Consider the following 15,755-nt stretch of genomic DNA (forward strand, 5'->3'; position numbering starts at 1 on the left):
ACTGAGGCCAGAGCACTAGCTGGCGGCGGTTAGTAAATTCACAGCGGCTTGAAGACTGAACGCTGAAAGGCATGGCGGTCTAAAACAATGATGTGTGATGTGTGGTGGGCAGTCCGCAAGATCTTTAAGGTAGTTAGCTAATGGAAGTTATGAAAATAGCTGTCGGTAGTAGCTCTAAAAGCAGAGCCCTCTTGGAAGCACGCTCCAATATATTACGATGCCCTTGATTGTGATATGCGGGAGTCCCTGACGCAACTCAACTAATACATGTTTCTTTGTTTTATAATATTAGAAGTTCAGACATACTTCACGCACCAACTCTTGAAAGTAAACTAAATTACCAAAGTATAATTTTTAAATAAAAATCCTCATGTTGATCTATCGTATTGAATAATCCAGACAATTGTACTCATAACGGCTGAGCCGGACTGAGTGGCTCAGACGGTTGAGGCGCTGGCCTTCTTGCCCCAACTTGGCAGGTTCGATTCTGGCTCAGTCCGGTGGTATTTGAAGGTGCTCAATTACGTCAGCCTCGTGTCGGTAGATTCATTGGCACGTAAAAGAACTCCTGCGGGACTAAATTCCGGCACCTCGGAGTCTCCGAAAAAAGTAAAAGAGTAGTTAGTGGGACATAAAGCAAATAACATTATTATTGTAACGGCTGCCATCGTCTTTATATATAAAATCCTCATTCCGTCTGCCTTTCAAGCCGATATTGAGATAACAATAACATTTCAACAACTGAAATCGGCACCACATATAGATTGTCATCTCCACTTAATATTCGTTTCTGCCCTCTTCTCATCTTTCACACCTTTCTTACCGGGCGAGTTGGCCGTGCGCGTAGAGGCGCGCGGCTGTGAGCTTGCATCCGGGAGATAATAGGTTCGAATCCCACTATCGGCAGCCCTGAAAATGGTTTTCCGTGGTTTCCCATTTTCACACCAGACAAATGCTGGGGCTGTACCTTAATTAAGGCCACGGCCGCTTCCTTCCAACTCCTAGGCCTTTCCTATCCCATCGTCGCCATAAGACCTATCTGTGTCGGTGCGACGTAAAGCCCATAGCAACAAATCACACCTTTCTTGAAAATATAATAGGTCAACACTGATTGCTAAATACGGTAAACCGGCTGGTATATTTAACATTAATCAGCATTGGAATTTTTGTCTCCAAAGAGGATTATTTAACAATTGACAGTTTATTCAAATCAATTTCACTGTGATAATAAAATCTGATACGTTTCCCGTTCCACTTAGTAATTAATTTTACATAACTCAAAGGACACATTCACGAGTATTCGCAAAAGATCATTCCAATGAGTTTATCTGATTTCAGAACTGAAAAAGTTCCAAAGGAAAATAGCACGATTTAGTTCTAGGTGATATGCAATTAAATAATAGTGTTACGAAAATATTACAAACTTTGGAAGTAAGGAGAGGAGCTATTGAATTAAGCGATATGTTCAACTTTACAAGGATAATACAATGTTCTTTTATCAATCAAGAAGCGTTGAGTGCGTTGTTAGCGAGGCAATCAATTTGACCCCCTGAATCTATCTGCCATATCTTTCTGAAATCCTAAATTAAAATCTTAACTTCGTATGATCTTTCGTAGTTTTAATAAACTCGATTCAGGCTTATATGTCTACTAATATAATTCCACGTCATCTCTTCACTGACAGATCATAACTAGGCTCTGTGGCCACATTTAGTTCCATAGCTCTTGTCATAATGTCATGAGAAAATGAGGCTAACCATCGACACCGTCTCTCTCTACTGCTCTTATCCCCCATGATCGAGTCCATTATTCTGTTAGGTAACCTGTACCCTTCCACTAGCCTCCCATAAACTCACTACCGAAACATACAGCTAATTTGGCCTTTATCTCAACATTACGAGTACCCTCCTTATAGTGTTCCGATCTGTTTGTACCGGAAATCATTCTGGCTGCATTCTTGTCTGTATAATTACAACTTATGAATAATATACTCTGAGTCCACCCAGATTTGACTAATGTACAGCGAAGCCGGTCTGAAAACAGACCGGTGTAAAGATAATTTCGTTAGGGAACCGACTCCTTTCTTACAGAATACTGTTTACCATTGCTGCGAGCTCATTGCATTAGCCTTGATGCACCTTGAATCAGTTTCATTCACTCTATCATCCTGGGAAACTTCAAATCTTAAATACTGGAAATGATATACCTGCTTCCACTTTGTATTCAACCTTACATTCAATCCTCTATATTTCTTCCCTACTGACATCACTTGTCTTGAAAATGATAATTTTCATATCAAACGTATCTCGACGTAAGATTTCAGGCTTTCCGCCATGAACACCGAATCATCGGTATAGGCCAAAGTGCTTACTATTTAGACAGAACTGAATCCATCCCTGCCAATTTATACATTTCAGTAAATATTCCACGGAAACTATGACCAACAAGGAGAAAGTTTACAACCTTGTTTTAACTGCTGTAAGTACCTTGAATCATAAATTCATTCAACCATCAATTTTTTCTACAGCCTAATTTTCAACATAAATACCTTTTATTGCTTCTTGTAATCTTCCCTTTGCACTGTCTGCAGGCCTGAGAATGGTTTTCAGTGATTTCCCATTTTCGCCCCAGTCAAATGCTGAGGCTCTACCTTAATCACAGCTACTCCTATCCCACTATCGCCATAAGTCTTATCTCCATCGGTGCGATGTAAAGCTGTAAAGATGTAAAATAAAAAAATCTACCCTTAATGCCATAATCTATCAGTGAGGTTAAATAGTTTCCCTCTGCACTACACTATTTGAAAATGGCACACGAAAAGTTCCTCCACCACAACTAAACGCCGAATCTTACGTATCAGACGCCATCAACCTTCCCAGGAGTCTCTGACTAAATGAATCAATGCAAGAAATATATCTTTGGTTAGATATTCGTGGACGTAATAGGTACGTAAGCTACAGCAATCACACGATTATCTCCTTATAATACAAACTGTTAAATGCCTCAGTATGAGAGCTCAGAAGTAAAATAGCGCAATGTCACTTGTAATCTAGTATTTTTCGATCGCAATTGAGTCAGCTCACAGATGAATGTGATTATTTCATGTTGATTTATAATGGTACCAAGAGGGAAATATTTCACGAGAAGATTTATATATATAGATTGATAGATCCTCAACAGAAATTGGAGAAACGGCGTTTGGATTTTTTTAAAAAAACGAATCATCGAATATTGATTTTACATTAATAAAGTAGTCACGGTATTTTCGTCTAACTGTAATTTGTATATGAATGAATTCAAGTCTAGTGAGACAGTTACTGATTTATATCGCAAAACACATTATTCAATTCCTTACCTCTACAAGGCGATGACGAGTTTCATTTCGTTTACTTGATATTGTAAACCTGATTAGTTCCTGTTCATTTATGCATAGCGAATGTTGGGATAGTCCAATCTCTGCCAACATCACGAGAAGAATCCCACTCCTCACGATGTCCATGTTGGTGTGCATATCAATTAGAGCACCCACCTGAAAGAATATAATTCACAGGTTAAATTAAAATGCTGTGTAAACTTCCAGATAAAAATCACAAAATTATGCAGGTTAAATTATATCATAGTGTAAAAAATAAACAATTGAATTTAGTATTTGAGGAAATGTGCTCATTAGTGAGTGTAGAGTAAGTATCCGAATGGGAGATGTGCTTTATCAAAGAGACAAGTTTAGTTGGAAACATGTGACTTTGGGTAAATTGGGAGTGACATCTGATAGTCTATGGAATTATGAAGGCTGTTTTCAATACTTTCATACATTATTTCAAAAAAGTATTAAGTTCTATCTGTGGAAATGTGTAAATTGTCTGCTGTTCCATAGTTCTATCTTTTGAATACCGCCGAATAATAAAGCTCCGAACACGGGCCATTATTACCTTAGATATTGTTTGCCACTGTCGACTATTGTTGGAGGGAACAGGCTGTCAGAGAAACATGAATCATACCTCCATATGGACCCATTGACATATTTGTAAATGGAATGTCGGGCTGTTAGGTGTTCAGCCCAGAGAATGGCTGGAACCCCAAATATCACCACCAAATTTTATGCGGTTGTAGGGAAACAACAAAAGCTAACGGCGGGCTCAAAATGAGGAGTGCTAGATAGAACGAAGAGCGAGGTGTTTTACCATTGATTTGCTAACTTGGCCTGGAAACTCTAACTAGCACGTCTTCCCCTTTACGTAGCACCTTTCATAACATCAAGACGAACAAGTCGTGTTCCAAAACCATTATTCAGCAGCTTCCATGCTTTCCCTGCTATAATTGAGACTGAGACTTTGGTGGAAGCTATAATTTGCTCTGACCTGTGCCAGGAGACGGATGAAAAAATACTGTGTCTATGAAGAAATGGCCAGGTGCATACGGAATGAATGAATAATCTATGTGATTATACTGTGAGGGAGAGGGGTAGAATATAATGCTACTGAGGTAAACAGTTCATATCTAAGACGGCTCTACAATCCTGTTAAGTTGCCCCTAGCTTGAATTCAATACGAAATTCGGCTGGGGAGAAATGAGTTCAGGCGCTGAAATACCTTGTCGCCCAGATATTGCATCTAGGCCTCCAGATCCAGCATACTACGGAAGCCTGCGAAACTGACGTCCCAAGCACGATCGGGGAAAGTCTGTGGAAAGGGCAGACCAAAAAAAATATGGTGACCCTAGCGGGATCACCTCTGGGAAAACATTACCGAATAGGGTCGAACTTTACTTAGCTGAAAAGTCCCTACCATGAGTAAGAATATTTGTGCCCGCAGGATTCCTCTCACATCACTCACCTATAATTAACCCTCCGACCACAAAAGAATGGGACCGACTGCTGCACGTGGTTGCATTCTAGGTAGACCATCACATCAATGGTGGCATACCTCTCACTAACAGAGTGGCACCTCTAGGCTACCATACCGTCATCGACTCCCATGCAGAGTCTGGATTCGTTACTAATGACTCACTAATGAGAATATGGCACCAGTCCGTAATATCGTAGGTTTTTTTGTAGACAAATCCACTCCAATAAGATAATGACTTGGGCCCTATGCCAATAGATTTACATCATTTAAACGCCTGTAAATCATCTGGACCAGGACACGTGGCTACAAGGTAGGGATGATGTGTGTCTACGAGTATATTTGCTAGATAGTGACAATCTGAGCGTTCCTCCTGTCTGTGGATAGGTAAAACGGGCGATACCTACTAAATAGTTCACATCTACGCCATTCCCAATCCATATTCCAGGTATTTGCAAATGCCCACTTCAACAAAATCACTTACACCAAACAAAGTTGAGCTCATTGTTATAGTTATTGGTAATGGCTGCCTTCTTCTCTACAGCTGCCGTAATGTAACGATGTAGTAAAATAAATCTACTACCATCACTGACTACTGGTATCAGTTATTTAATTATTCGTCATCCATGGTTACATATTCACACACAATCCGTACTTAATCCAGCAGGCGGTATCGATACACAGCTGAATCGACTTGCTACACTTCGCTGACGTCACTAACTCCCTGAACTGTACCGCGGTTTATACTGTATACGGTTAAGATTCCAGGTTATTCTAGATTCATCCTATTACCTCAAGATATCCAGCTTGTTCTAGAATCAATGGAGAGACGTTTTTGAACTCAAAAGTACGAATTCATGAGGAATCTTCATACATACAGAATGATATTTCGTTAGATCCTCTAATAGCTCTCGTCACCGATTAAACATGTGTCCCCACTGGTCTCTCCTTACAATCCCCGAAATACTGGACCTCATTACTACCCCCCATTCGTGCGGAATTTGCTCTTTTTTCTTCCATTCCTTTTTGCGAGAAACTCACCGCTTCAATGACAATAGATGCAGCAAGTAGGAGCTACTACTCACAGCGGCGGTTAGTAAATTAGTCTTCTGCAACGACACTTCCGAAATCGCCTAAATTCTCATCGAACTCCATTCCCGTGATCATCGTGCTCCCAAAATCGCACGGCTCCAGATGCCTGTATATGGGGCATGTTTAAGGAATCAGTTTCTAAGACGGACGATTCACCTACAAATATTCCTTAATTACATGAGTAACAATATTATCTGTCCCATTACAGCAAACTCTGTCCATCAATATGTAGAATAATATTCAGAAACGTTATGAATACCTTTTGAACTGCACCAACTACATTAGGAGGCACTCTACTACGATAATTATGGTATCGTTCCTGGAAAAGCAAGGTATCGTAAGTGATAAAATATGAATTTTACAGGAGATGATAAAAGGATTAGCTAGTCGAATACTTACACTTTAGGAAGTTTAGGTTTTTATTCTACTACAGAAATGAATTTCTCACCTTATTGTCATATTAGGTTACGTATGTATTCAATCGTAGCGAAAACGAAATTAATTTAAAGTGATGAATATCGCTTACGATTGCTTGCCGGTCGTTGTCGAGTGCATTGTATAACAAAGTAGTCATCTTACAATAACCTTTGTAGCGCTTACGATATTTTGGAGGGATTGGTTTGACAGAATGTAAGACAAGAGAATAATAAGAGATTTTCTTAAAAGACTGCAATAAGGAATGTAGATGAAAACAATAGGAAACATGACTTACAGTAAAATAAGAGAATCTAAGAGGAAATTACACTGATTACAGTACCGGTACAATATTTAGAAAGGAACATTTTAATCATCCCTCCTCATCTGTTTGCGGTAATATAACACTGTGTTTGGAGTCGTAAGTAAGGTTTAGATACTCGCCCTGTGTCGCCTGCTAATCTCCTTATTGGATATCACCTATCAGTCATCAGAAAAACAAGTAGATCCCGCGGCAACTCACTCACAAATTTATTCACAAGAAAGCGACTGTGATATCATGGTATGTGGCCTCCAGTTAGGCCTGGTGAGGTCTTTCGCCGTATAGGCGATGTCGATTAAATCCCTTCAATTATTTCTAATCTTCTTTCAGTTCAAGCCAAACTCTTTTACAATACTTCTCAAACTGATAGAATATCCTTGAGAACCAATCCACTCTCCTGACACAGGTCGTAATTTACATACTGATGAAGCTGTCTTCTGAAGAATGTAAAATTCATGGATTGTGCGTCGAAATCTTAAAAATCCGTTACTCGCTTTTTCCCTTTCCGTGTTACCACATGTACCAAATTTCTTCAGTCTCGTGCTGTCTCTGTCCTACTATTTTTACTTTGTTTTCCGCTTGTTTAACTTCACACAAGCACATTCAAGATTTTTGGCACCGGGCGAGTTGGCCGTGGGGTTAGGGGCGCGGCTGTGAGCGTGCATCCGGGAGAGTGTGGGTTCGAATCCCACTGCCTGCAGCCATAAAGATGGCTTGCCGTGGTTTCCCATTTTCACACCAGGCAAATGCTGGGGTTATACCTTAATTAAGGCCTCGGCCGCTTCCTTCCAACTCCTAGGCCTTTCCTATCCCGTCGTCGCCATAAGACCTATCTGTGCCGGGGCGACGGGCAGCCACTAGCAAAAAAAAAAGAAAGATTTTTGGCAACGCAGGGATGGAAAAGGGCTAGGATTAGGAAGATAGCGACTGTGGCCTTAATTGAGGTACAGCGCCAGCATTTGCCTGGTGTGAAAACGGAAAACCGCCGTCAACCATCCTCACGGTTGTTCACGGTGGAATTCGAACTCACTACCTTCCGAATGCAAGCTCGCAGCTGCGCGACTCTAACCGTATGGCCAACTTGCTCGGTTAACATTCCCTTGACCGTCCCCTACAACACATTTGTTGCATCGGCTGTTTTTGTTTTGTTTTACGTTCAACAAATTACTCCCTTCTATACTATGCTTGTGTTTTATTATTTCTGTCTTCAGCTTCCTTATTCATAAAACTATGAACACGGAACAAACTCTCGCGCTTGTCCTCTTGTTGTCGCAAACTTTGGTTTAGAATTTTCTGCAGCAAAATTCACTTCGTGCACGAACGGTTGGAATACGTACTGACAATGAGCCGGTTTGTTTAGCTACTCACTGTATGTGCTCGCTCGAGTCTTGTCACTTATCTTCTCTTAATTTTCCGTCACTTTTCTGCATTCCACTAGTATACTAGCAGTCAATTAACATGCGGTAGGTCCGCCAGCACGCTTTGCCATATGTTTCAGGTGCCAAATTGGTTTGAGGCAGTTATAAATCGTGTACGTTTCTTCAGCGATGACCGACAACTGTCACGAACAATGAAGCTAACACATCTCACGTTCCCTCCAGAATTGAAACGGTTCGCGTTCGATAAGCCGTACGTAAAATACAAGATTCTAACTCAGGCGCTAAAGGTGTAATGACTGGTGTTCTGTATATTACTGATGGTGGGTACGATAATTTCTTTTTTATGTTATTTTTACCCTCTAAATTCATTTGACCCTTACGATACTTTGTCAATATGTGCAGAGGGGTCCGATTGACTTATTAACATTGTAACCTCAATTTTGACAAAAATGTCGCTTACGATACTTTCCCTTTCCAGGGACGTTATATTTCTTCCATTGTATAAAATCAAACCCGTCAACGACAGGAGAAAGTTAAATGTTTAGTGAAGTCCTAAATATATTCAGCGAGATATAATTGTTTCTCCACTGAGCAAGTAGGCCGTGCGATTAGCGGCACGCAGCTGTGAGCTTGCGTTCGGGAGATAGTGGGTTCGAACCCCACTGTCCGCAGCTCTGAAGATGGTGTTCGGTGATTTCGCATTTTCATACCAGGCAAATGCTGGGGCTGTACCTTAATTAAGGCCACGGCCGCCTTCTTCCCTCTTCTGGACATATCTCATCGTCGTCGTAAGACCTACGTGTGTCATTGCGACATAAAGCATTTTGTACTTATTTTCCCAAGATATGTTCCTCGATAGGACACCTTTCATTATTTGCTATTCCTCAATCCCCTGTGTTTAACTAACAGAAATGAATATGTGAATGTGGAGTATACATTACTGAATTTTTGAATGAAATTTGAGAAATCAAGATATTGAAAATTTTAGCATAGCATTCACTTGCTTTATTAATACTAAGTGGAAATAGTCAATTAATATTCCGAACAGGAGTACAGTCTTACTAAGGTCAATTATTTTTCAAACTCCACCAGTTCACCATAATATATTTCCGCCGTGTAGATACTGGTGCCTGATACGGTCACAAATGAGAAACTAGTCTGAAACACTGGAGTTGTGTGGGATTTCTTGAGACTACTGAGCAGACATCATTTAGTATTCAAATTTCATCCGTTATAGAAGGGCAATTTGTTTTCCTCTTCAACTCAATCTCCCTCAGTGGATTAATGGTATTGTTGAGCCCTGTACCCCAATATTGCAGGTTCAAACCTTGAAGAGGGAGTTAGACTTCTCTAGGCGAGAAATGACCCTACATCATTTCTACTTGCAGCTGTTAGCATGTGAATGATATCTGGCGACACATCTCCATAAAATTAATTAACATTCAACAATAGGTTACCCTAAGAGAATTCTCTCTCCTCTGTCATTTGGTAGAGTAAATCGGAAAACTGAGAAGATTCACCTTAGGTGATGTCAAATTAAAATTCCCCCACAAAGCAGTTGAGGATTTTATTATTATTATGCCAACATAAGACAGGGCTTCTTTCCTCCCAATCCACAGCCCGGAAAGTTAAAGAAACACTAAGACAGAAACGAAACAACTTCAGAATTTTTATCTATCTAGCTACGTTTAGTGTACGAAAGGGGCGATCAAAATATTTCAAGGCCCTCACATTGTACCAACAAGAATTACGAACACTTGAACTACAATATTTTCCGTAGGTTTACTTACCAAGAAACGAAGATGCAAACTGTAATCTGTAACTATCGCGTTCTCTCTTAGGCTTCATTTATTAGAGCAGTGAATCCACGAGTGTTTCCCCTAGTGACAAACTAGCTTCTCTCATTGGATGACCCAAGGCTTCAGAGATCAGGAAGACAGTCTGATGACGCAATAGATTTATGAGTCGCATTTATCAGATGAAATATGAAGCAGAATCATACCTACAGTCTCAAACACATGGGGTACTTTTAGTGATCGTATTTCCCAATTTCTGCTGGGCAGAGTGGTTTCCTGGACGTCTGGGCCAAACTGTTAGTGGTTCGATCATGGCTCAGACCGGTGTTATTTGAATGTGCTCAAATATGCCAATCCCATGCCAGTAGATTACCGGCACGGAAAACAACTCCTACTAGGTAAAATTCCGGCACAACTGTGTCCGCAAAGACCGGAACTGTAGTTAGTGTTACGTGAAACATATACCGGTAATACAATTTCTGATGCGCTGGTCCGGATAATCCCATCCACTTCATTATGATAGCATGAGTTCCCGCTTCAGAACCCAGAATCACTCCTCAATGTTACTTGATATGTGAAAGAAAATTAAATACTTACGGAGTTATGTCATAGGTGTATGCTAGGTTTTCCAAATGAGGCTCGAAAACTCAGGAGTGGGTTGTTTCGTGCAATAGGAACACTCTAGAAGTCAGTCACTGATGGCTCCGACTTCCACTGCAAAGGCTGGCAAACAACATTTCTCACTCTAATTCTCAGGTTAACCTAATTGCTAAGAATCGTGCGCGATCGTATTCTACTAGCACCGGAAAAGAAATGCTGAGCACTTACAGATCGAGCCGTTAAGAATCTAATCTAATTTCATTTAATCATAAGCAAAAGAAAATATCAATTGTTTTACAAGCAGGACTATAATTCATTGTTTTAATCCTACGGCTTTTTGATCCAGAAACTTAATGTTTCATTTTATTGAGTAAAATAACATGGTACTCTATTTGTAGCGTTGTGAATTACAGTATTATTTTAACGTGTGATTTCCTTTTAAATAAAAAGGTTATTATTTTGCAATTTTTTCTGGTTAATATAGTAAATTAATGTATGTAAATGTTTGAAATCCTATTATTATGTTTTAATCAAATTTTCTTTCAAATAAGGCACCATAATTCCCATCAAATTCGGTTAAGTGGGAATGTAGCTTAGTTTTACATTAATCAATATAGCCGCCTCCATATTATTCCACAAGCTACAGCAGACAAACTGCGTATCCCTCCAGTTCCAAAACGCCATCCTCCGTGAACTCTCCATCCTATCCGAGCTCCTTAAAGGACTGTCAGGAACTATCCACTCCTCTCTACAACGATCTCCCTCTCACCCCCGTCATTTATATGACGGTGACAATGAGAGGACTCCGACAGCACCTTAATACTGCTTTACCTCCCTTCTATACCCCCGAGTCGTCAGCATACACATTTCATCAATATTCTACTCATTAAGTGTGTGTTCTGTGTATTATCGGTTGATCATAATTATGTACAGTGCAACCTCGACATCTTAAATCCCCTCGCGAGTTAAATTTTATTTCAAGTTATCCAAATTTCCAGATATAAGAATACCGTTTTTCAGCATGTATACTGTAGCACATAATTGAATCATATGTATCTACGGGTTTATACTGAGTACATTACTTTTAACAGTAATTAAAAAGATACAAACGATCTCTATTTTACGACATCACTTTAATTAAAACACATTACAGTAAACTTTTAGAAGACAGTATACAGTGCATACAAGAAATGTACGGTGGTAGAAGGAGACTGTATGTTCTAAAACAATGGGTGCTGAATCAGCTTTCTCCATGGGGTCACTGACCCCTGGCGTGGTCATTGACCCAATGACGTCACGGCCACGTGCTATTGTTCACGAATAAGACCACGTGCATGTATTTGACAGGTGTAAGGTGCGGAATTTGAATGAGAGGAGGATGCTAACCTCACAGATGTCACCTTGACAGGTTCTAACATTACTTTTGACCACGTGCTCGTGTTTTGACAGGTGTGAGGCCAGGAATTTGAATAAGTGAGCGAGGCTAACCTCACAGCTGTCATCTTGACAGGTTCTAACCTCACACCACGTGATTTTGACAGGTGTTGGGCGTGGAATTTTGAGAAAGAGAACAACCCTAAACTCACTGCTGTCATCTTGATGGGACGTAGCCACAAACCACGTGTTTTAGACAAGTGTGAGGCGCGGAATTTTGAAAAAAGGCGATCCTAACCTCACAGATGTCAACTTGACGGGACTTAGCCACACACCACGTGCTTTTTTGATTGACAGCTGTCAACACGACCACGTGCTGAGGCGTGCAAGAGTGCAAGACTAACCTCACAGACGCTGGGGCCTAACTACACATGACTTAGTTTTACCGCTACATGCCCTTCCCGACGTCATCTTGCCAGATCCATTCACTGAAAACATCTCGGAGGGGCTAACCTCACAGGGTCCTAGTTTTAAGGCTAGATGCCCTACCCAACGTCATCTTGCCAGATCCTTTCGCACCACCATCTTGGAGGAGCCTAACCTTACAGGGCTTAGATTTACTTGAAGTTACCTTTCCCGACCTCATCATGCAAGATGTCCTTGCCGACGCCATCTTGGAGGAGCCTAATTATACAGTCTCTACCTTGGACCCAGTTCTACGGATAGATAACCTTCACGACCCATTTTGGAGGGGCATAAATACACCTTCGCTTCCTCGGACCTGCTTTTACGGTTAGATATCTTTCCCGGCGCTATTTTAGTGGGGCCTATATACACACAGTCACCATCTTGAGCCCTAGCTGCTGAGAGGTTAGCTCAAGGTTTTGCGTCTCCATCCGACAAGTCAAAATATGCATAACCATGGCGACGTGATCTTAATGCGTACTGACGCAGGCCTTTAGAGATGTGACGTCACGGTGTGGCAAATGTCAAGTCTTTACGTCTCCATCCAGCAGATAGGTGCCCTCCTCCTCTTGGAGGGGCCTAACCTTACAGCGCATAATTTTACGGCTAGATGCCCTTCCCGACGCCGTCTTTCTAGATGCCCTTCCCAAAATCATCTTGGAGGGGCCTAACGTCAAAGGGCCCTAGTTTTACTGCGATATGCCCTTCCCATGACATCTTGCCAGATCCCCTCTTCCCGACACCATCTTAGAAGCATTATGTCGTCATCTGACGTAAAAATAACTATGATCACTCCTCATCTTCCTTTACCTAAAGCGCATCTCTATTTAGTTGTGCACCTGTGCTATCGTGAGGTTTGCTCAAGGCTTTACGGTTCCATCCGACAGATGCCCTTTATGGCGCAGGGAAGATAATATGATAATGTAAATGACGCAAAAACTGGTTCAATCCTGTTTTTAGCTGTACCTATCCTAGTCGCCATTTTGTTGATGACATATTTTTAGGCTTTACGTCTCCATCCGGTAGACTACTTAGTTGTAGCTAACTGTGCAGGTCTTGGAGGCTTTTCGTTACTATCCGATAGACTACTTAGTTAAGAACACTCCTCCTCCTTCTCGAAAACGCATCTGTGTTATCATGAGGTCTGCTTAAGGCTTTACCTCTTCATCCGACAGATAGATGCCACTCCTTATCGTCTGGCGCTCATAGATAAAATAAATAGCATGTTATAAGGGAAAGGGTAGTAACACATACAATTTCTTCTATCAATAGCATTGAGGCTTTACGTCCCCATCCGACAAACAAATAACTACGAACAGCGTCCTCTCGCTGCGGCGAGGATTTTTTAAAATTTAATCATGACACAAACAGAATGGTATATACTTACTCTGTTAGTCTGAATGGCTCGGACAGCGCTGACTTTCTTGTTGCAAAATAAAAAAATTCTTCAATCCTCTTTTCAACAGTGTGAGTAGAGGGAGGGCAGAGGGACTAGAAATTTATTCGGTAATCTTAATTCGTATTATCAGAAAGAAGATCGTCCGAAATCGTTGCTTAAAAATTTTAAAAATAAAGCACTGATTGTAGTTATAGTCTGCTCTTATCATAACAAATCTATAAAAGAATTTCTTTTCGATATTCGTTTAAAATTTAAAGCAACTGAAAATATTCCGTCTAACACAACAGCCTATTGTCTTATTACTTATTTGTGTGATGATAATTACCATCTTCTAGCGAATATTGTTACAAGACAATAAATGAAGAGAATCGAAATAGCATCTTCTACCGCATAAAGAATTAGTCAGATAAACAATTATTGCACATTTTTTTTCGAAATAGCAATTTCATGCTACAGTAAGGAATTATCCAGTTAGGCAATTATTGCACTTTTTAACATAACTGAGTGCGACTTTAACAATATCATCACTGTCCTGACTGGGAATCGAACACGTGAATCCCATCTTACTTAGTTGTGCAACCACAATGCTGTAATAATTGACAGGAGGGCTGTGTGTGCAGGTAACTTTGCTAGGAATCGAATCCGGCCCCCACGAACTAGCCCATAGTAAATACCAAGCAAATGCTAGGACTGTACGACCCAGCACTCCGACAATATTGTTCCGTCTCCTCAGTAAAATGATCAGCGATGTTACTACGCAAATGCTGGGGAGGAATGTCTGTAAACGATAAGGGACCAACCTACGCTCCCTCTCCCTATGCTATTGGAAACAAGGACACAATCTCATTCCACTACACAATGACACAGCCACTGAGCTTGATTAAACAAACTCTATCACAGAACCTTAAACTCTCTTCCCCTCCCTCATAAGGATAAAAACTCTTTCGACGACACAATCACATAGCCACTGAGCTTGAATAAAAAAATCTCTATCACGAAACCTTGAACTCTATTTGAAGTAAACAACGGGAAACTACCTTACCTATTATCTTTGTATGCCACTGCTGTGTTTCCTACACAATAAAAAATCATTTTCATTACGCAGCTTGCGACTGGGTGTGTGGCAGCCAGAAAGAAGATCGTCCTCTATTGTTGCCTAAAGATTTTAAAAGTAAAGCACTGATTCTAGTTGTAGCCTGCTCTTATTATAATAAATCTATTAATTAATCTTCTGTCGATATTCGTTTAAAATTTAAAACATCTGAAAATATTCCGCCTAACATAACAGCATATTGTCTTATTATTAATTTGTGTGATGATACTTACCATCTTCTAACGAATATTGTTACAAGACAATAAATAAGGAGATTCAAAACAGCATCTCCTGCCACAGTAAAGAATTAGCCAGTTAAACAATTGCACATTTTTAACATAACTGTATGCGATTTTAACAATATCATCTTTGTCCTGACGGGGAATCGAACACATGAATTCTATCCTACGTATTTTTTTAGTCACAACACTATAATAATTGACATCAGGCCAGTGTGTGCAAGTAACTTGGCTAGGGATCGAAGCCGGCCACCGCAAACTAGCCCATACTAAATACTAAGCAAATGCTAGGACTGTATGACCCAGAACCCTGACAATATTGTTCCGCCTCCTCGGTGAAATGATCAGCGATGTCACCATGCAAATGCTAGGGATGTATGTCCGTAAAAGATAAGGGACCTACATACGCTTCCTCTCCCTATAAAGGTTAAAAGTCTTTCGACAACACAATCACATAGCCACTGAGCTTGAATAAAAAATTCTCTATCACTGAACCTTGAACTCTATTTGAAGTAAATGACGGGAAACTACTTCACTGACTTTTGTATGCCTGTTCTGTATTACCTGCACAATAAAGAAAAGCGTTTTACTTACGCAGCTTGCGACCGGGTGTGTAGCAGCTATACACAACAACCGCAGTCGTGTGCAATAAAAATACACTTAAGAAAATGGAAGTTGCTACACCATGAAGGCATTGGACGTTTGTGTTGACTTTAAAGATATAGAACGATGCCATGTATG

The 15,755-nt window shown here is 40.5% G+C and overlaps 1 protein-coding gene across 1 annotated transcript in view; it reads right to left on the minus strand.

Annotated features, from left to right (window-relative positions):
• LOC136858364 (hemolymph lipopolysaccharide-binding protein-like) overlaps positions 1 to 9,926 on the minus strand; it is a 33,705-nt gene extending 23,779 nt beyond the window's left edge. The window contains exons 1-2 of the mRNA XM_068225521.1: positions 9,839 to 9,926; positions 3,356 to 3,529 (exon numbers count right to left, since the gene is read on the minus strand). Coding sequence (XP_068081622.1) covers positions 3,356 to 3,511 — 156 coding nt within the window. The 5' untranslated portion in view covers positions 3,512 to 3,529; positions 9,839 to 9,926. The remainder of the gene's footprint in view (positions 1 to 3,355; positions 3,530 to 9,838) is intronic.
• Between the last annotated feature and the right edge of the window lie 5,829 nt (positions 9,927 to 15,755).

This window comes from Anabrus simplex, chromosome 1, assembly GCF_040414725.1.
Source record: "Anabrus simplex isolate iqAnaSimp1 chromosome 1, ASM4041472v1, whole genome shotgun sequence".
NCBI classification, from domain to species: Eukaryota; Metazoa; Arthropoda; class Insecta; order Orthoptera; family Tettigoniidae; genus Anabrus; species Anabrus simplex.